This window comes from Phasianus colchicus, chromosome 1, assembly GCF_987193195.1.
Source record: "Phasianus colchicus chromosome 1, bPhaCol1.hap1.1, whole genome shotgun sequence".
Taxonomy (NCBI): Eukaryota; Metazoa; Chordata; class Aves; order Galliformes; family Phasianidae; genus Phasianus; species Phasianus colchicus.
This window is the reverse complement of record NC_143436.1, coordinates 189,888,388-189,911,023: the sequence shown is the minus strand read 5'-3', so window position 1 is coordinate 189,911,023 and position 22,636 is coordinate 189,888,388. Positions and strand designations below refer to the sequence as shown.

Sequence of the window (22,636 nt, the reverse complement as noted above, 5' to 3'; positions counted from 1 at the left end):
ATAATTTGATGTGTGGTTTTGAAACGTGTTGATTGAAAAGTCTTTAAACATCAGTCAGGTTGCAAAAATTTCCAGAGAATGCATGTATAATTGTACTAGAAATACGTGCTTATTGTATGTGTAAAAGTGTACCTCCCATTAGCCGTTTGCAAATAATTTATGACCAATTCTGCGCTTTGAATAGTTGGAAATTTTATTTTAGGTGGTTATTTAGAAAAAATGTCTATTTTTAAAAACAAATATACATCTTTCCCTGCTTTCTGACCTGCATGCACATAGGGATGATTTTAGTAGCCAGTAGGCGCTTTACCAATTATGATCATTCTCCCTCCCATATAAAAAATATGCAGCTATCTTTGGTGTTGGGCTTCTATTAATACATTGAAGCTGTCTGCCATCCAGAAAATGACTTCTTGAATAACCTATTTCTGTTATGTTTAAACCCTGATGCTCACCACGTCATATTTTGAGCCTAACAAGGACTTCTGCGAACTGAAGCGTGATCCTTGAGCACATTAAGCTGTACAGAGTACAGCTTACCCCCTGGAGTCCCGAGCCAATACTTGGATGGACAACATGAACCATTTCGTGTTGAAATGGATGTACTGAACTTGAATATGGGACTGTGTAAAAATGCCAGTGTTTGAGAGGTGGTTGAGTCACCATCCCTGAATGTGTATAAAAACCATTTGGATGTGGTGCTCAGGGACATGATTCAGCAGAGGGTTGTTAGAGTTAGGGTAGGATGGTTGGGTTGTGGTTGGACTTGATGATCTTTAAGGTCTTTTCCAACCTGAGCAATTCTATGATTCTGTGCTTGTACATCACTGTGAGACAGTGGTTATAGGCAAAACAAAAGGTAATGGGAATTCAGCAATGAAGATCTTTGCTGTGCTTATAAATAACAAAGCTCTCAGATTCCTCCCTGTTCCCCTCAAATCTGAAAATCTTTGTAAGATTTTTGATGAATTGCATGACTGCTCATATTACATTTATGAATCTGAACATTCCAGAGGTTGAAGATATTTCTGTTTTGATAAATTTTGGAGTCAGGTCTCTCACTGGTCTGTGAGATTTGGGTAATAAAGGGTAAAAAGGGTAATTTGGGTAATAAAGGGTAATTTGAGTAATAAAGGGTAAAAATCTGTATTTTTTCTTTCTGAATTCTAGCCTGTTTGTAACATAGGCAGTACATTGTATGTGGGGAGACTCAAAGAATGTGTGACAAACTAATAGGATTGTAAGATTATGTATGGAATTTCAGTGAGTGGAATTGTTGCAGTGTGCAGTTGAGTAACAAGTGAAGTCCCACTGGTTTGTGATCACTGGTATCCCCTCTTGTACAGAAGGGAGATTGGGAAGAAGCCTCAAATACAGGTCTGGTATGGGAAACCTTCAACCTCTGCAATGAAAGGTTTTCAAAATTGCTGCTAACAGAAAACAGAAGAGTGTTGGAGCAATACTAGGAAACTGCCAGTACAGGAATTTTGTCACTTGTGTTAGGAGGAGCCAGCATAGTGATCTCTTGGGTGAGAGTCATCTTGTAGAGCTCAAAGAGCATTTGGACAATGCTCATGAACATAGGGTTTGATTTTTCAGTTATTCCTGTATGGAGCCAGGAGTTTGACTCAATTGTGGGTCCTTTTCAGCTTGGGATATTCTAGGATTCTTTACCAAAAGTACATGATAAGTTATTTGAGGTTTAGTGAAGTCCTCACATCAGAGGAACTGTTAGGAACGAAACTTATTTCATTTTTACATTTTTAATATTTTCAGATAGTGGATCAACCATATACCAAATTAACAACAATCTGCACGTCTGTGTCCCGTGCTACAAGTATATCTAAATTCAACCATAGGTCTGTGCACCTCTTTTGGGCTGCAGTGCATTGCTATTCTTCCTGCCTTCAACCTGATCAATTCTACTTTACTGACTCAAACAAACAGGGAACTCACAGAATTCCTGTAGGAGTCATTTAATGTCTACCAGATTGACAAAATGAACCATGAGGGGAAATGCAATCCATTAAAACACAAGAACACTGCTAACCTGCGTGCCATTTTTTGGTCTCTTGAAATATGTTTGGGCTGGGAATTGAGAATAAAGTGACAGATTGGTTAGAACATATGATTGTCTTGGAGGGATGTGTTCAGGAGTCAAGTAGTAATTTTATTGGGTGAAAACACCTGTGACTCCTAGAAAGATGCAGCCTGGTGAGAATGTAATCTGAGATCCTGGGCACTGCTGGAACAGGAAGGCTGTAAGTAGCACGGTGTCCTGTACAGAGTGTCACTGCACGGAGTGGGCAGCCATGCACCCTGCTCCTTACCTTCATGTTTCGTGTTGTATTTGTAAGCAGTGGGACAGGTGATGAACAGAAAGGGAAGCCCATCAGTTTTCTGAGGTGTTATGTGATGGCAGAGCAAGGAAACTGATGGTAAGAATAAAGAAACAGTGTAAAGAACGTTGTGCTTTTTTGTGTTTTTCTCAAAATTGTGGGGATATTTGCATGTTTTTTTAATGATAAATACCATTGGAACATGAAACTGCTTTAGCCTCAGTGGTGTGTCTCCCTGTCATCTCCTGGCTGCACTAAAGATCTGGCTTGCCATACAAATCACAGACCTGATGTCAGTAATTACTTGCTCAGAGCTGGAGTGCAGTCTGCTTTTCTTGTTGCCTGTGTGCTCAGGTTTCTTTTTTTTCCCTTCAATGTGAACCTGGGGGAGGCTGCAATGACTCTTCTATTCCACATATGGGGTCAAGATGCACTCAAAGTGCTCTCAGAGTCTGGTGCAGGACTTTGGAAAGATGGCCTCTGTCCCAGGTGTCTGCAGAGGTAAAAATTTTGAGGTGCACAGTGAAATCAATAGCAATATCCTGTGTGGGGTGTGTAAGTGTACTTACTTACAGACTGTGCCATTAAAGGCTGTCGTCCTGTTCATTCAGAATCTTGAGGTGTAGATCTTAGCATAAGTACATTTAAAAAGTCATATAAGAATTGAAAAACAAACAGGACTTAAGGCTTCTAAATATGGATAGATTTTATTCTGTAGTAATCTGAAAAGCTTAAAAATTGTTAAGATGTAAGAACTGAAGAAAATGGGAAGAACGGATTGATCCCCAAAAGGGGAACAACTATTCAGCAACAGAAAACCAAGATTGAAAAATTGGTGAAAAATGTCTGCAGGTAAATAACAAATGTAGAGAAGTTGAGAACAAAAGCATATGGCTTTATGCTGAACTTGAAAGCACAGAGCCTTTTTTTTTCTTTCTCTGTGTATTGCTGTTTTGTGGAACTGTGCTTAACTGCCTCCCCTTTTAGTTCTTTGAATTCAACCACAGCAATTCCGATTGGCACTACAAGGACGAGAATCATACTGCAAAGTACTCAGAAATGGAGAAGAACACAGATTCTTCATTTCCAGAACGTTCATGAAAATAACAAAGTGAGAAGGCAGGCGTTTTACTGTTCGTAATTTATCTGGGGTTGTGAAAATGAGAGCTGGTGGTGGAGCCTTGCAGAAGGCTCTTGTGATATTGTGCTCTTGACAAAGATCCAGCAATGCATGGGTGGAGAAATCTTTTCCGTGCCTCGTGTTGGACTGAATTACTACTCAGAGGGACATGATGTTGGAATTATGATGGAAAAAGTCAGTTCAACACTCCGTAGTTACTAATCTCCCCCTTCCCCCAATTTAATATTGAAGATTATTTCGAAATGAATGAAGGATAAAACAGAAAAATCATTATCGCACCACTGTGTAAGTCATGGGTGTGCTGACAGGTTTACAACTGTCTGCAGTTCTGGTCTTCTTTAAAGTGTAATAGTAGTAGGGAAAGCACCCCGTTGAAAAATAAAGATGCAAAGGTGTTGAAGAACACGTGTAAGTGGAGGAGCTAAAGCGGGAGCTGAGCCTGGGGGAAGTGAGTAAAGAGGAATAGGGAACAGGAATGTGAAACTGTGTGTAGGAGAGGGGGAGTGGTGATGGGTGATTTATTCATCATGCAAGAAGTAAGGGCTGCCAAATAAAATTGTGAGGTGTTCAAACCAACTGGTGTGCACACAGTGCAGAGAGCTAAGCTGAGCAGCTCTATAACATCCTATAACTTGAGGAGGTTTTACATGCCAGAAGCTCCCTTGTATGCAGCAAGGAAATAAATTGTAAATGAAGAGTTGCATTATAAATGGATGTTGGATGTTGTTTGAACGTTTCTGCCATGTACTTTGCTGAAGCACACAGGAGGGAGGATGTTTTTCAGGCATTTGTTACTGGTTGTCATTAGAAAATGGTTTTGTGTGTTGCTGAGTGTGCTGCAGGTTGTGCTGCTCTTGCCTTTGGAATGAGAGCTTGAGGAGTTCCTGCACCTTTGTGGGAGGGAGTCTTGGGCTTCTTCCACCCCAGCAGCAGTAAGGCGTCTTACAGTGTGTGTAATTTGGGAAATTATCCATCTCGTTAGCTAATTAACCCATTAGACCTTGAGCAGTCTGTGAGGAGCTGTCTGAAGCATGCTGCTCACCTTGCTGCTGCATCTTGGGACACAGCCTCTTTGAGTGTTTCTCTTCACAGGCCTAGCTGTCCATGCAATAAGTCATAAAAGAGAAATAAGCAGATTCTTCTCTATGCTTAATTAATTAATTGTGCAGAACAACTCAGTGTCTTGAATCAAACAGTAAGGGAGAAGGTAGGAAAGCCCCAAGGCATTCACAGCGTTCTTGATGGCTTCTCTTTACAGATAATGGAAAGTCTTCAACCGAGGTTATTTGCCCCTGAGATGTCTGTTCTGATCCATGCAGATGGTAGAGCTTTTTAGCAATGCAGTTAGTCACACTTCCTAACACTGATACTGTACTTCTTCTTTACCTTACTGTAAAGAACCTCAGAATATCCCAAATTCTAATGGACCCATAAGTATCACTGAGTTCAACTCAAGTCCAAGAACAAAGCAGATCTCTTCACCTTCCCTCCTCACTTGTTGAAAAGCCCATTAATTGCTGTAGAAGGCAGAAATAGTAGTAATAAAAATTAAGAAATATAAAGAAATACTGGGAGGCTTTTAAAGAACCCTAAATGCAACTAGTTATTCTTTTTATAACTTTTTTAGTTTATTATCTAGTTAGAAATAAGCCTTCAGGAGGTATATTTCTGATTTCAGGTAGGAGGAATGGAAAGGAAGATGGCTGAAGGTGGGAGAAAATAGCTTTGTTTTAAAGTGCTTTTGAATCACAGGATATTTCTCAGCAGCCTTCTAATTAGGAAGAAAAACACACCGTGTATGGTATCTTTGATGTAAATATCTGGAAGTATAGAACATTTTTTAATTGTAATAGTAAGTGTTCCCTAAATATTTGTCGCAGCTAATGAAATCATTTCAGCACTTATGACTGTTACAAAGGGTTAAAATAGTATTTTTGTTGGAGACTTTCAGTTTGTATCAATTACTTTAACGTTTTGCTGAAGTTATAGACGTGTTCTATTGCTCGTCTGATTCTTTTGATAGTATTATTAAGCATATCTCTAATTTGTGTCTGGGTTCTAATTTGAACCCAGAATAGTGAAAATGTTGGGCTTTATAGACTTTACTGTATAGGAAGTGAAACTTAAGGGAGTTCTTTTGATTTTGATGGCTTTGAGCATCTTTTCCATATGGATTCAATCCACATTTTAATCAGAATGTGGAAGTCATTATCCTGACATCTGAAACTGAGGTAGCAATAAAAAAAAATATCACAAACAAGACAGCAGACACAAATTATTTTGTGTTTATTACTGGGTGGCCCTTTTGAAACTTTCCCAAAGTTAATTGGTTCCAGATATTTGAGGATCGAAACTGTATTATGACAAATTTATTTCTGGTCGTATTTAACTTGTGTCTCCTCAGTAAGGCTGGTTTAAACAAACAAAAAAGTTGTCAACCCACTCATGTCTGTCTCCAGTTTTTGTTGTAGTAGCTTTAATCCTAGTGATTTGGTTTAATAAAGACCACTGAGAAAACAAACACTGGTAGTTACTGCACTGCTTTTGTAAATTATTTATCATATCTCTAAGATTTTACTGTGGCATAAGTGCTGCTGTGTTAGCTTAAATTGTTCACAAAGATGTCATGTCAGATTAAATGCCCCTGTAGAGTTTATATGTGCCTGTGAGCGATGCTTCCTGCTGTATTTGATTAGAAAGTATTTGTACAAGTCTGTGTTCGTGCAGACCTTCTATTGCTGCCATGGGGAGCGATCGAGCAGGGCAAATTGAGCCACAAGTGTGTGCAGCTGATGGCTGCCTTGCTGTGGCAGTCAGTATGGCCTGGCAGAGCTGTCCTGGGGTAGATCCTTGTCACTGGTCAGGGATGGGGTTAGTCATGTTGCTTTACGTGTGGTGGGCTTGGGGTCCTGACATGAAGCAGGCAGGATTGTCCAGGGCAGTGCGTGTAGCATCTTGAGTTGTTCTTCTCAGGAATTGGTGCAATGCGTTTGCTCTGGAAAGTAGAATCATAGAATTGTCTAGATTGGAAAAGGCCTTCAAGATTACTGAATCCAAACATAGAATCATAGAATATTCTGGTTTATCTCCTGAGTCCTGTCTCTAAACCACATCCCTTAGTGCCACATCCATGTGTCTCTTCAGGGATGGGGTTTCCATCACTGCCTTTGGCCTGACAAGCCTCTCCATGAAGAAATTCTTCCTAATGTCCAATCTAAACCACTCCTGATGCAACTTGAGACTGTGCCCTCGCCTCCTATCCCTTCTCAAATGTGCTGAGTATGGCTACACAGCATTTTAAATGCATATTGCATGTGCATTGTCATATATATTCTTTCCCTATGCATATTTTTGGGTAAACTACTTTTTACTGAGTATTTCTAGGCCACTGATGGTACAGCAAGCTTCTCAATAGCTGTGTTTTTCCCTTGTAAAACTTAATGTAGGCAGAAAATCATTACTGAACCAGTGAGATTTAATATGTTCCTTACTTACTTGTCAATATGTACCTCAAAGCTTTTTAGTTCCTGCTAGAAGCAATTCATTTTCCAAAGTAGCATTCATAATAAAAAGTTCAGTTAGTTTTCACTTCTTAATGACTTCTAGTAGCTGAAGTTAGAAAGAGCTAAAGCTGTCTGTAACAACTAAAATTAGTAATGAAAGTCTTGCAGAGGCAAAGTTGAAAGAGGAGATTGCTACAAGTTAATTAAGTTTATGTTAATAGGAAGGTCTCATTTAGAGCAGGACATACCACGAGCTTGGAAAATGGTCATTTTCCTGTCAGAGTTTGTGTATTATCAGCTGTGGCATGCTGGTAATAAGACAGAAAATATACATTTGTATGTATACATAAACTTTTAAAGCATAACTGGTGAGAGCAGAGAAAGCCTTTGTCTGTACGTTTCTCAGAATTCATCACTAAGTAAAAATGTTAAAGGAAATGTTAGATTTGTGTAGTCATGGTTTTAATTAATACAAGCCCGTGTTCTGTAAGCACTGTGTTTGTAAAATTTATGAAAGAGCACTAAACTGCATTAGGGTAATTTATGGACCAAATAAATGTCAGTTACTACGATGAACTGGTGTAGGAAACAGTGTGACTAGAACAAAAAAGTGAAGAACGAGAGTAAATTGTAAACACTGTAAGAACAGCCATACAATTGTTCCTTTATATCCAGCCAAGCAAGTGTAAGTTCATTTACAATATATTTATTAACAGTCTCAGGCCAATAAAACAACACTTACAGAGCAGCTTTGGAAACGTGCCAGCTCTCTGTTTCGTGCAGTGACAAGTCGGACCAGTGTGCTTTTTTTCTTTTCTTTCTTTTCCCCAGCTCTGTTTTTTCTTTAATAAGGAAAAAGAAATCAGTATTCGTGATTCCTTTATAGGGCTGTTAAATCTGCCGTTCGGCGTTTCAAGGCAGCGTTTCGCATTGTGCTCAATTAGTGCAGCTGAAGCAATAGAAGTGCCGGTTTCAGAAATGCACCTAATTACTATAAAACACTGAGGGATCCATTCATTCGCAGTTCCTGGCTCCAGGGGTGCCAGCCACAGAGACTCCAGCAGCTTCTGAAGCCTAATCCTGCGTCGTGTCTCCACGTTTCTGTGGCACTCGCCTTTTGGAAGCCACAGTGCGGTCTGGCTGTTTGTGGCCATGCCTGCCATCTGTAGTGTGTTGTGGATAGGAAGGCTTGGTGCATGTGGATAAACTGAGAACGACCCTCAGTGGTGGATGACAGAATAATGAAAAATAAAGCATAAAATGGTATCTCTTTATTTGGGAGGGGAGGGTTGAAGGGCCTGTTTCAGATATCAGATTGATTTTGGAACAGGGTTTGCTTGCTGCCCATAGTGGCTGTTCTAGTGGCTGCTTTGCTGACAGATTCTCCCAGCAGCCAATAGTGAAGACTTCTGGTTGATAACCTACTGGGCCTCTAAACCAGGTCTTCCACAGATGAGCATCTGCTGCTTCCTGTGGTTAGACCAGTGTCTGAAAGAAGAAAAGTGCACCTCAGCACTCCAGCTGAAGCAGTTACATCCAGGGGCTTTTGTAAAACATCAGTTCACCCCTTTGTTTTCTACTGCTGACTGCCATTAGAAAGGTTTCCCATGTTAGTGCACAACCTCTTAACACAGCTGTGTCTGGAGAGAATCTCACTGCTGTCAACTCGTGCCAGCAGCTGTGGTTATGGAGCTCCTGTACGTGCCAACAAAAGCTGTCCCTGAGCAGCATCAGCACAAGGTGTTTTTTTCCCCATTGTATGTTATGTCAATGAAAAGATGAGACTTCTAGCGTCTAATGGAGAGATGGGAAAGCTTTGTGTGAAGACCTGGCCTGACACGTGCTGGTTTAACCTGGCCTTAGCTACTCTTTGTAGTGTTTGCAAAACAAATGCAGCGTTCCTTCAGCCACGCTTTGAAAGCTTTCTGAAGTGTAAGCCTGGACAAAGGCATCATAATGGTCTGATTTATGAGTGCCTGGGATGTTTCTGCACTTATCAGGATTAATTTGCTCATTTGATGGGCAACATATCGTGCTTTGGGCTCAGTTGGTTGTCTGCCATGGTCTCTAAATTGTTTTTAGTATTGCTACATTCCTTATACAATTCCTTCTTCTGTAAGTGTGATTTATGTTCTTTTTCCCCAAGAGGCATGAGCTATTATTTGGCTGTGCTAATGTACAGGATGTTCAAACGAACATGCTTATCCATGCAGCCCAGGGCAGTTTATATAACAGACCAACTACATGTATTTGTTACCTTTGGATCTTGCCAGCAATAACTGCACGTTTTGTTCCTGGTCAAAAATCCTTTTCCTTGTTATTTTGTACTTAGTGAAAGCATTTGTTGTCAATCTTGAGATCTGTTGTAGTTTTCTTATGTGTTTAATATAAAGAGAATGGATAAGTATATGGTAAGTAGAACAGTCTGATAAAGGGGTTCTGTGGTTTGTCTGCCTCTCAGGTGGGAAGCACCAATTTCAACTTGAGTTTGAACTTACATTAACTCCTCATAGCTTTCCCCACTTTACCCAGTGCTCTGTCATAACTCTACAACACATGTAGTAGCCAAGGATCGTACTGTAGTTTCTGGATTTGGTAAATCTACCAGATCGTTTACTGCAAATGGCTCCCGTGTTACCTTCAGAAATTCATAAACTCAACTCCAGGCTTAAAATCCCTTGCTTGTGTGTGAGCATCACATGTTGTCCATTAGGGCATGCAAATTTCCTTCTTTCATAAATAATACATTGTACGAACAGAGCAGACTGTTACAACAGAGTATACAAACCTACATTTAACGTACCACCAGATACTCAGCTGCTGATTCTTTTAATAATTCAATTAATTCTGATTTTGTGCTGCAAAAATGAAATATGAGAACAGGGTTTTTCGAAAAAGAGTTTTTCAAGTGAGATTATAGCAGTTTTATAATAGGCTTTACAGACCTGGCATGTATTTCTACAGCACCATCAGTAGCAACCAACCCAATTTTATCTCCCACAGCATATCAGCTGTTGGCATATCAGAAATTGGTATATGATAATAGGAATTGCTTTCTACAGGTTTTGTGTTGGAGTAGGCTAACTTTTTTCCCTTACATGAAAGCATGTCTAAGTGTTTTTATGGACAGAAAGCAAGTTGGAAGTAATTGGCAGTAGGTCCAGGCTGAAAACCTATTGGGATCTCGTGTGTTTCAGGAAGAAGAGACTGTAGCCAACTTTATCCATATAGAGTTTGAGTCTGACCTATACCTTGATTTTAAGAGCACTTTGCTAGTTTAGCTTGCTAGAGGCACTTTCCCCTTCTCTGAAGCTTGGTCTGTGAGCTCTGTCCTTCAGACACAGGAAGGACAGAATCACAGAGTGGCAGGGATTGGAAGAGACCTCTGGAGGTCATCTAGTCTGACTCCCCTTCTAAAGCAGGCTCCCTACAGAATCACAGAATCACAGAATCACTAAGGTTGGAAAAGACCTATAAGATCATCCAGTCCAACCATCCACCTATCACCAATGGTTCTCGCTAAACCATATCCCTCAACACAACACCCAAACGTTAATCACATGTGGAAATGTCCAGGAGGGTCTTGAATACCACCACAGAAGGATTCTCCACAGCCTCTCTGGGCATTCCAGGACTCTGTCACCCTTATAGTAGAGAAATTCTTCCTCATGGAATTTTCTATGTTCCAGTTTGGGTCTGACTAATATTTTAAAGACTGTGGGTAGCATCTAGGTTAAAATTGTTAAAATATGAGGCTTCAGGGTACAATTCCACTGTGACTTCTGTCAACAGTCTTAGCATTCAGAGCAGAAGTGGCCCTTGTGATAGCACAGTACAAAGAAGCATGAATTCCTTCTGACATCAGTTTTAATCAGTTTTAATCAGTTGCAATCAGCATTTTTGTTTATCTATTTATTGTGGACAAGCGCCTGTAATCAAAAAATCACACCAATGCAATTTTGATAGGTCTTGTCCAAAATACACATCCTTCGTTGAAAATAATCTAGTTCTTATCCAACATTAGATGTACTTTTTCTTATGAAGAGGAGAGGCATGTTTATAAGTTGCCCTCAAATTAAATAGCATTAACCTATGTGTTCTGCTTCTTGTTAGCTTAGAAAGATTGTATGGCATACACATGTTTAAACAATAAGATTGGTAAAAGAATTGAATGCCTCATCTGAAATAGATGCAGTATGTAATACTTATTGTTTACAGCATGGTGATGATAAATCACTGGTTTGAAAATGTTTTTTAGATTAGATTTGTGTTAGTATAACTCGTAAATTGTAACAAAACAATTGAGACAAAGAATATTTTTTTCCATTTGCAAATACTAAGAGCTACTGCTTAAAATTGCTACCAGTTGGAAATGTAAAAAATGAGGTAATTCCCTAAAGAAAAAAAGGACCATGGTTGTGAAACACATTAAATATAAATCTTGTAAAACTTGTAGTGAATGCACTGACTGGAACCCTCTTGTAGTTCATGCTAACAAGAAGTTCTGGTTAATGAAGGCAGATAAAGGAACCATAAATGAGTATATTTAAATGTATCTGGAATTCCAGAGTATGCAAGAAATGAAATAAAATCTTCTGTATTTGCAGTGCTCATTAAATTAATGGTCATAGTGAAACATAAAAATGTCAGTGCTATAAGACCTATATCTGCTTGTCCGTGTGACTGAGTGCTTCAGTCTCCACCATTTTTCAGGAAGTTAAGCAAAGATTAGGGCTCAGCAGTCTCTGGATTTTGCTTTCAGTTGTCCCAGCAGCTCAGAGAGGATCGTCAGTCTGCTTGGACAGATCTGTCTGTCCTGGTGGCCAGGGAGCAGTAATATCCCCATGGATCAGTTCCTGGCAGGGAAAAGTGGGATGTCTTTCTCCTGTACAGAAAAGGATGGATGGGTAGGTGGTGCTTCTCACCATTTTGGAGCAGGAGATTCCCTGAGTGCAGGGTAAAGGAAGCAGTACCTGCTTGCTAATGTGCAGACATTCCCAGGCTAGCTGAGGTGGTCTTTCATAGAGCCATTGAACCACAGAGTGACTTGGGTTGGAAGGAACCATGAAGTCCATCCAGTTCCTATCCCTTGCTATGAGCTGATTGCCCCACACCAGCTCAGGTTGTCCAGGGCCCCATCCACCCTGGCCTTGAGCACCTCCAGAGATGGAGCACCCACAGCTTCTCCGGGCTGCAGTGCCAGGGCCTCACTGCCCTCATAGTAAAGAATTTCTTTCTAACTTCAAACCTAAATTTCCCCTTTTTTAGTTTAAAGCCATTCCTCCATGCCCTATCACTATCACACTGTGTTAAAAGTTATTCCCTCTCTTGCCTGTAAGCTTCCTTCAAGTACTGGAAGGCAGCATTGAAATCTCCCTGGAGCTTTCTCTTCTCCAGTCTGAACAAGCACAGCTCCCTCAACCTATCCTCATAGGAGAGATGCTCTAGCCTTCTGATCATCTTCATGGCCCTCCTCTTCTCCACATCCTTCCTGTGCTGGGAGCCCCAGGCCTGGATGCAATACTCCAGAATGGGGCCTCATTAGGGCAGAGCAGAGGGGTACAATCCCCTCCCTGTCTCTGCTGCCATCCCTCTGTTGGTGCAGCCCAGAGTTGCTGTTGGCCTGGGCTGTAAGAGCACACTGCTGGCTCGTGTCCACTTTTTGTCCATCAGAACCCCAAGTCCTCTGCAGAGCAGCTCTCAAGGAGTTCTCCCATTCTGTACTCATCTGGGATAAGCTTTCATTCCATCTGGTAACATTACTTATCAAAGACATTTTTGACAGTTGTTCTATGCTTTCCATGGGCTGATGTGCCGTTATTATCTGCCTGTCTGAGCTGTGACTGCAGAGAGGATTATAGCTGGCTTCAGTGGTTCACGTTTCAGATCCAGAACCCCTGCTCTGTGCTGGTGCTGGGGCTCCATTCTCTGGCATTTTTCCAGGCTCTATTTCTCCAGTTTCCCAGACTGGCTGCTGGCCTGTTTTGTGAGTATTTCCAGCATTATACTGCTGGATTATTTTATTTTATTTTTTATTTTCTGACTACCTTTTATTTAATTGCAGCATTCTAGAGAGTTGAGCAGTTCACTCCTTTGTGTGGAGTACATGAGAAAAAGGTGAAAGTCTTTTAGTTACAGAAAGTTACAGGCTGGCACCAGGAATCCCAATGAGTACCAAGCACTACTACATTTTTTGGGTGGAGGGGGAAAGAATGGGTAGAGAAATCAGGAAAAGAAAAAATTATCATCCTGGAAAAAGTTGCAGATACCACAGCTTCAGACTCCTCGGTTTAGATTAAGATAAATAAATAATAATGCTTCTATCTCATACCCTTGGCAGTGTGTAATGCTTGGTTATTTTTGCAGTTGGTTCATTTGTTCAAAGCGTGTTCTGCAGCTGGAGGCTTTGAAGCTCTTCTTAAGGGGAGGCTCAAGCTTGTGAGCTGGTTGGCAGCGAAGGGTGTTCTTGCAGCAAAGGCAGATCTTGTAGATTGCTCTGCTTTCATACTTGCTGTCAGCCTTTTCACTGTGATATCATGCTTGCAAAATGCAAATTGGCATGAACAGTCAGCTTGAAAGAAATCATTTTTAGAGCAAAAACTCTGTCTTGGTGTTTCTTGGAAACTGGTATAATACCAGGGCTGTCATCTCACAGAATGACTTGGGTTGGAAAGGACCTCAAAGGTCATTAGTTCCAACCCCACTGCTGTGGACACAGTTGCTAACCATGAAATCAGGCACCAGCTCAGGCTGCCCAGAGCTCCATCCAACCTGGCCTTGATCACCTCTAGGGATGGGGCATCCACAGCTTCTCTGGGCAGCCTGTGCCTCATCACCCTCTGAGTACAGAATTTCTCCTCTTTTCAAGCCATTTCCTCTTGTCCTGGCACTATGACACTGTGTGAAAATTCATTCCCCCTCCTGCTTATAAGCTCCCTTCAAGCACCAAAAGGACACGATGAGGTCTCTCCACAGATACTGGATTGCTTATCCTGCATTAATTATGAGTTTTACAAACCTCCCAAATATATAGTAAGAGACATAGTGTTCTTTGCAATCTGAGGAAGGAGAGCCACGTTCAGCTGGTACTTTTGCTGTACAAGATGCATGGCTAGTTATGTGCTGTATTTACTTTCAATCCTCTCACCTTGGAGATGGCCTTCCTCCATCCCTCATGAACTAGAGCAGATCTGCCCCTTCTTTTGTGTGCACTGTAACCTGGAGTTTGTGCACATTGCAAATAAGTGCCCTTCTGTCCCTTTCTACATTTGCATTTTCATTTGAGACAGGAAAAGAATTACATTATAGAATCGTATTGTCCATCTTTTAAAGTTGCACAAATGTCATGGAAGGGGAAGGAAGGTACGGTATTGAGAAAGAATGCTGCATTGAGTGTGCACATGGTAAAAGCTGACAATGAAAAAAAATAGAGAAGTTTCAGAAAACAGATGGAAAGCTGTCAAGATATTTGTAAAATGTGTTTTAATTAAATTGTTTAGTTTGCTTTTTTGTGTTCGTACTTAAGTCATCTGTAGGCAGATAAAGGTAAGAAGTGATTTGATCAGCTCATGACTGAGAGGAAAGAACATTGCTGGTACTGTGGTAATTTCATTGACCAGCCCAACAATAAATAAGCTCATTGCTAAGTTAAATACACACCTGTCATCTGAGGAACATTTAGATTTAGTGGATTGTCTCACATTTAACATTTTTTGGTCAGAATTAGGAAAAGATTCTGATTTGAGAAACTGCTTGTTTGCTTTTCTGTTCATTATTGCTTCTGCATCTTATCAAATCCTCTATTTGTAACACTCGTGCTTGATTTTAAAAGCTCTGTGATGGTTTGCTGACAAGGGCTGTGACAACAGTTCATTTGTGATATGTGGTCAAGTTGAAAAATGTTATTGATGATTTGGATGAACCTTTCTTTAACATCACTTGCTTTTTGAGAACAAACACCAATGTTAAAGGCCAGAGCTGTCAGCCAGCTGCTGAAGCCAAGATCAGCAAACTTAATAGGGAAAAAAATGTTTTGTGCCATTCCATCCATTCTTGTTCTTATAACAAATTGCACCATTTTCATTCCAATTAAATCCATAAATTGCTTTTAATGACTTCCAAAGATCTGTGCCTTTCAGGACATTATCTTCAGCTATAACTCATTTTTCCTTTTCTTTCTAATTTTCTTTCTTTTTCTTTTTTGGAATGCAAGTAGACTGGAATTTTGGAATGCCAGGTGATTAAAAAGTGTGTAGTTCTAAAATTAATTTACATTAGCAGTTCCCTCCACTGCTTGTCTTTGCCATTTTAATTTTGGTAAAACTATTTTGATGGAGTATTATGAGACCATTTTATTTTTTTGAAAACCTAAGAAATTCAAGCATCTGGAATCTGAAGTGCTGTTTTTCTCGTTGTTTCTCCCACTGTTTCCATCAGTAATGCACAATTATTTTCCACTTCAGTTCTGTTTCTTACATGTGGTTTTTCTGTAACTCACTTGAAAAAAACTTGAACAGAAGTTCCTGCTTTCTTTGAGGTCATCTTTGTCAACAGGTGACATTAGAACTTACGTAACAGATTTGTCAGATACATTCTTTGGTCTTCTATTTCACCTCACATACACTATGACACAATATGCATTCCTTACAGTACAGTTTTAGGATTCAGTTGCTATCAGTTTGGGAACACATTATTTCACACTGAGATTATTAAAACCATCTGTTGATGATTTTTTTTCTTATGGACCTCTGGTTTGTACCTCTAAAGAGTAGTATGTAAAGTCACTGCCTCAGTCCGTAATGATTCTTATTTAAAGCTCATTCCCAGCAAACTGAATGAAAATAAACCTTAAGTTTTTACATCATAAGAATTTGATTATAATGAAAGACTTATTGCTAACAGAGATGCAGGCAGTTGAAATTGATCTAAATTCTGAGTCAACTGTCTAGTTGAGAACAATATTGTTGTTTCTTAAATGGACAGTTTTGTCTTTTTCATTAGTTATCCTGGCATGATGATAAATATCTCCAGTCAGTTGTATCTCACAGTTGCAGTTACACGTCCTGAACCAACTGTTCTGTGGGAACAGAAGGGCAGTTTTGACTTGATGCCTAAAAGTATGCTGAATTTTTCTGGTAGAAATCTACTACTGAAGTAATCCGAGAAACTATTTTGTTTGAGAGCCTGTATTGAAAAAGTAGGACTCTGTATGCTTATTTTCAGAGTTAATCTTAAATATATAAAAGAAAAGCATATAGTATATGGAAATGGAATACCCATTCATTTGAAGTTTGTATTGAGTGGGTTTGAACTTCAAAACTGAAACAAGTTGTATCAGAATTCCATGCAGTTTGAAATGTTGGCTGTTGTACTAAAATCTTTGGTAGATTTGAAATAAAGAACTTAAGGGTATACCAGACAAGAAGCGTTCCATGAACTGGATTTGTAGCCAACAATGATATAATGTCTTGTAAAGATCCTTTTACTGTCAGCTGCAGCACAAGAAGTTAACTGCAGAACAGGAAGTTTGACTGCAACACAGGAAGTTCAAGCAAACGTGTGGAAGAACTTCTTTACTGTGAGGCTGACAGAGCACTGGAGCAGGCTGCCCAGAGAGGTTGTGGAGTCTCTCTGGAGATATTCAAAACCTGCTTGGATGCTTTCCTGTGCAACATACTGTAGGGAATCTGCTTTAGATTGATGATCTTCAGAGATCCCTTCCAATCCCAGTGATTCTGTGATTTTCCATCACTTGTTCTAAGCTCTTGTCCAAATCTTTTTCCTTCTGTATCCCCGTGCTTATTCCTCCACGTTCAGAGGTTGCTGCAGGACCTCCATCCTAAGAGGTGGTCAGTGCATGGGCAGCCCTTGAGGAATCAGGTGGCCTTGGTGATCTCTGCCAGACTAGAACATTCCATGGGTTTTGTTCTTGCCTGTATTTGCAGGTCAGAGAGAAGGGAGCTGGATATTGAAGGGAGTGAGGGAGTTGGTTCAAAATGGAAATGTTATGGATAAGATCATGGTTTAAGACTGAAAATTTTTTGCTAGCCTGATCAACATTATTATGAATTTGTGTGATGTCACATTTGGGTCTATGGCTAGTGGCTGGCAACTCTGCCTGTGGCAGGGTTTTGTAAGTAGATGATCATAAAATCATAGAATGGCTTGGGTTGGAAGGGTCCTCAAGGATCATCAAGCTGCAATCCCACTGCCACAAGCAGACCCACCAACCTCCTTATCTAATAGTAGACCAGGCTGCCCAGGGCTCCATCCAACCTGGCCTTGAACACCTCCAGGGACGGGGCATCCACTACCTCTCTGGGCAGCTGTTCCAGCACTTCACCACTCTCTTGGTAAAGAACTTCCCCCTGATATCCAACCTAAATCTTCCTTCCTTCATCTTAAAACCATTTCCCCTCATCGTGCCATTATCTGCTCTTGTTAAGAGTTGACTCCCCTCCTGTTTGTAGGTTCCCTTTAGGTACTGGAAGGCTGCAATGAGGTCATGATCTTTGAGGTCCCTTCCGACTCAAGCCATTCAATGCTTCTATGATTCTAATCATTATCCCTTTGAAAGTTTCAACTCCTTTAAAATTTCTCTTGGAATCTGCATACCTAAAACCCAAAGATCTCTGTCTCCAGCTTTGTTATTGTCCAGGAATCAACAGCTATGGGTGGCCTCATCCCCTCGTGCTGTTGGGGTAGACAACAACTATCACTGCAGTCCTAATCTGCTCAGTGGGGTTCAGCACAAGGAGCAGTGCCCATAGGGGGAGATCTCTCTCATGCTAGATTTGCTGTTGCTGTGAATTTTCCTTGTTTCTGAATGGTTTTGACATCTGGTATTAACTGTGCATGTACAAGCGTATTAAGAGAGATCTTTTACTAGGGATTGTGAAAAGAAAGTCACACACACCAGTGGTTTTCAAAAGAAACAAAAGAAGCTCAGCAGTATTGACAGAATACTCAATTCACTTGAAACATGCTTGAAAATGTTGGTGGGAAGAGCTGATGAAAGAAACCAATTTGGGGAAGGACAAAAGGTGGCTTGAGGTTCACTTTACATCTGGAAGGATGAAAGCTTGGGAAGGAGAGCTGCACTCAGGCACTGCCCTGTGTTATGGTGGTGTCAATGAAGAAATGCATTCTGCAGTTGGGGTTCTGGAGCACACACATTCATCTACAGACACTGGTGTGAAACAAGGCAAATAAAAACTCTTTTATAGGATTCTTTTCTTCAGGCAGTTATTTAGGGAAGGGTAAATATCATCTAGTTCACATCTAGAAATACTGAAGAATTAATGTCAGTAGATGTCTTTGGTACTACATTTGCTGAGGTCAGCTGTCTTAAGTACTGCAGCATGAACCCCACAAATTTTGCAGTCATGTAAGCACTGAGCTGCTTACTTCTTAAATTGCTATTCGGGAAGACAGGCTCTATAAACTACTTTTACTAACTTTCTAGCCCCTTTTTCAAGCAGCCTGGTAATTATGTTTTAACATAGAGTTTTGAATGTTTGAGTAATTTTTTTAATTAGGAACAGATATTAAAAGCATGTATGATTGCAGCTGAAATTGAGACTCGCTTCCCTACTTACTTTGGAAGCAGGTCTTTGAAACAAATCTATTCTTGCGTATACTGATGTGCCAATCCATGTTTTTATGTAACCAGTGAATTTTTTCACTACTACCATCTTGTAAATACAACAACATGGCAATTTGGCATACTTGTGTTTAAACCCAAAGTTAGGAAATCAACAGAAATACCGGTCATTTAGAGAAACTTTCTCTGCTTGTTTCAGTAGTGTTGCTTGGTTCTGCTTTTTACAAGAAAGAAGTGTGATGCAGAATCTATGTGTTTTGTTTCTGTGTTACAGCATGAATTACGAGTTGTCTGCTGTCAGAAATCTGTGTTCCTTGTCCCAGCAGACTAAGCAAAGGATGGGATAACTGACATAGAACTGACATATGCAACCTAGCTACAGCCTGACCTATCTAAAGATTTCCTCCAAGTTGTGTTCTGTGCCTTTTACATATGAGCTGTGTTATGTTTCCTGATGCCTAATTATTGAAGTTAAGAGTGTTGCAGGAATTTTAAGGAAGAATTCCATTCTACTCGTGTTTGTTTGCTCTTTTAAGGCCATATTAACCAGTCATATTTAAAATAGTTTCATGCTTTTGTAAAATTCAATTGTAAAATGGATGGTGAAAGTAGCTGACACTTTAAAAAATTCAATAAAATATGAAATGTTCATGATATAAGTTGAAATAAATCTTCATGAGATGAATGACCTTTCTTAAAAATAACTGATTTATCTGTGTTTGTTGATGCAGGCCACAGAAACGTTGTTCCGAATGGCAGTAGCAAGAGGAGCAATCACACCATTAAGACATGGAGAAGTAAGGCTATATATATATATTTTTTCTTTTATTTCTTTGTAGTTTTTTTCTTTACACATATGGCATAAAATTCTAGTAATGTAATGCTTTATAAATTCCTGGGGGGAGTTGCATTGCCTTCAGGTAAGTGAAGAGGGTTGGGCAATATATAACTTGCATTTCTATGTTACACTTTTCCTAAAGAAAAGTAACAGTACTGATCTGTAAAGAACAATAGAGAATTTAAATCCTGTCCAGTGGGAGATTAAATATTCTTCCCAAATCTCTTTTCTTCTCTCTGCTTCAGTCATAATTTTGCATTATGGTACCAGAGGCTATCAAGCACATTCTTTTGCCGAAGTGATGTTTCACTGGATTTTCCGTATTAAAAATAAATAAATTGTAGAATCCAGAGAAATTCACAAAAAATTGAGCTTTGCTATGGGGTGGCTGTAAAGAGCTCACTTTATCCTTTCTTTGTTTCTCTCAAGAAATGAGTAACTTCAGGTATTATGTGTGTAGTTATATGTGTGATATAAAATGCATTACATGTATATTATATTAATACAATAGTCACTTGAAAGAAGGGGTGAATTATGTTGCTCATGCATACTTCTGTGTTGGCATTATTTCCTTTTTGTTTTTTCCTTCTCTGTGTTGTATATGATAACATTTTACTGAACATTGCAGACTAAATATGTTCAATATTAGTGGATGCGATTTATTCTTACGTTGAATTTGATTTAAAAAAAATTACTTCAGTCAGTCGTGACATTCTGGAAATGAGAACTGATCTGGACATCACCACTGCTCGATGCTGCAGTATAAAAGATTTTAATGTAGAAACTTTTTTTTTTTTCCCATGGCAATTTGATTTTCATCAAATTCTTAGGTAAATTTATGTAAAGTTTGTGTAGCAGACACAGCATTCAATGTGGAATCAGAGCAAAACTTATCTTTGGAAGCCCAGCTATGCTATACAACGTTCCTTGTGCTGATGAAATTGTCCTAATTTGTCTTTTGAAAGGAAGTCATATATCTTTGCATCACTGTTTGAAGAAGTACCTGAGGTTTACCCAAGGAGGTATGGATGCCCCATCCCTGCAGGCATTCAAGGCCAGGCTGGATGTGGCTCTGGGCAGCCTGGTCTGCTGGTTGGCGACCCTGCACACAGCAGGGGGGTTGGAACTAGATGATCATTGTGGTCCTTTTCAACTCAGGCCATTCTATGAATCTATGAATTCTATGATTCTATGATTTCCTGTCCTGACACTGTTCAGTTTTTGCTTTTCTGAATATGGATACTTTACACGTTTTGTGTTCTGCTCTTCATTCTTTCATACAGAATGTAGCACAGCCTTCAGGAGTGGTAGTTATAGAATATGTGCAATGCTTTTATATTCTCTCTGTTTAAATTTTTCAGTGTTTAAATGAACAAATTGACCAGAGAGCGTGTGAAATTTCCATCCTCGTAGATACCTGATGGATGTGTGAAGTATGGAAAAACTCAAATGATTCTTAGAGAAGTGTTACTAATAAATTAAACACAATACTGGGGCGTTTACGGCCACAATGATCTCTGTTGTGAGCAGAAACAATTTGTGTATCTTACACATTGTACGTCATAGAAACGATGTGGTAGAAAATGTTTATGTTTCTTCTTCAGATACTTCCTCTGATCTTTTGCAATTAATTAGCCTCACGGGTTAGAGACCAACGGGCAGATAAGCAGTGCGAGGTTGTAGCCACGATCAGGAAGGAAGGAAGTGGGTGAAAACACTTCTGTGTGGTGATGGTGAACTGCGAGTGTCCTGTGACACCATAACCTGGGCATTCCTGGGGCTTGATTGTAAATCAGTTCATGTTAGAATGGGAAAAATAACAAGGCCTCTTTTCTTTCTTATACTCTTGTCAGACTCTATGCAGAGCAAAAATTATTGTGACTCACGGAAGATCTCTTCACTGCATTTCACTGTGGAATTGTGATTTATTAGTTAGAAAATGAGGAGGGATATTAATTGAATGAATTTTTTCTTTTCCTCAGATAATTATCAAGAGTCATATTAAATTTTCTTTAGCTCTTCCAAGAAATTGCTAAATATTTGCATAGTGCGTAACTAGAAAGGAAGCCAAAACAAAAGCTGAATGTGAGCTAAAGTTGACTGCATTCTGTTTGTGAAGTGAGGAGCTGGCAGCTGAAATGGAAGCTGAGCAACTTGTTTATTGGCAATTCCAAACTAAGCAGGCAGCAGTCTGAATGTGCAAAAGTGCTGTTGGGTTTTCCTAACAATATTCAGATTATCGACCCCTTTAATATTTAGGAGGGAGTGAAAATGTTGAATACTAGAAGGAAATATTAATGCAGATATTTGTTTCAAATTCTTTTTAAAAATTACAGTATGTTCAACAGTTTAATGGAGAAACATTTCTTCTATGCAGACAAAACAGAATGCATGAAAGATTACTCATTATAATCCAGTTGTCATCAACAGGTGGATTTATAATATTCCTTGTTTAGGGTGAACGTCTTTTCTGGTGTTTCCAACCTTTTCCTCTTTCTTGGACTCAAGACATAAACCTTACAGAATTTTTGAATCTTTCTTTAATTATCCTTGAAGGAATTGAAAGATGAGGTGATGCTGGATATTTGACTTTTGGATGGTTTATAAATTTACTGTTGAGAGTTTAGAAAATTGTCTTGCAAAAAGGACTTACAAATTTGTAAGTACATAATGCTAATAGCCATTGAAATTTAGATCATTAAGGTTCCTGAAGAATCTTCTTGACAGTTGTATTGCTTCTGATTTGACTGAAATGTTGCAGCATCCCCGGGAGGGAATCAAACCCAGAAGGAGAATTCATTTTTGGGAATCAATATGTTGCCTTGTTAATGAGTTATATCTGTCAGCTGCTTTGTCCTGGGGGTAACGTTTCATCATAGAATCATAGAATTGCTCAGGTTGGAAAAGGCCTTTAAGATCATTGAGTCCAACCACCTCCCTGGGGAGCCTATTCCAGTGCTTCACAACCATTTCTGTAGAGAACTTTTTCCTGATATCCAACCTAAGCTTCCGCTGGTGCAACTTGAGGCCATTTCCCCTCGTCCTGTCACCTGTCACCAGTGAGAAGAGACCAACCCTGCTCTCGCTGTAAGCACCTCTCAGATATTGGAAGAGAGCAATAAGGTCTCCCCTCAGCCTCCTTTTCTCCAGACTGAACAGCCCCAGCTCCTTCAGTCTCTCCTCGTAGGCCATATTCTCCAAGCCCTGCACAAG

At 39.7% G+C, this 22,636-nt stretch overlaps 1 protein-coding gene across 2 annotated transcripts in view; it reads left to right on the top strand.

The window, feature by feature from the left end:
• TMEM135 (transmembrane protein 135) overlaps positions 1-22,636 on the top strand; it is a 168,625-nt gene that overhangs the window by 50,061 nt on the left and 95,928 nt on the right. For both annotated transcript variants that reach the window (XM_031612453.2, XM_031612452.2), the window contains one exon: positions 19,317-19,382. In XM_031612453.2, coding sequence (XP_031468313.1) covers positions 19,317-19,382 — 66 coding nt within the window. The remainder of the gene's footprint in view (positions 1-19,316; positions 19,383-22,636) is intronic.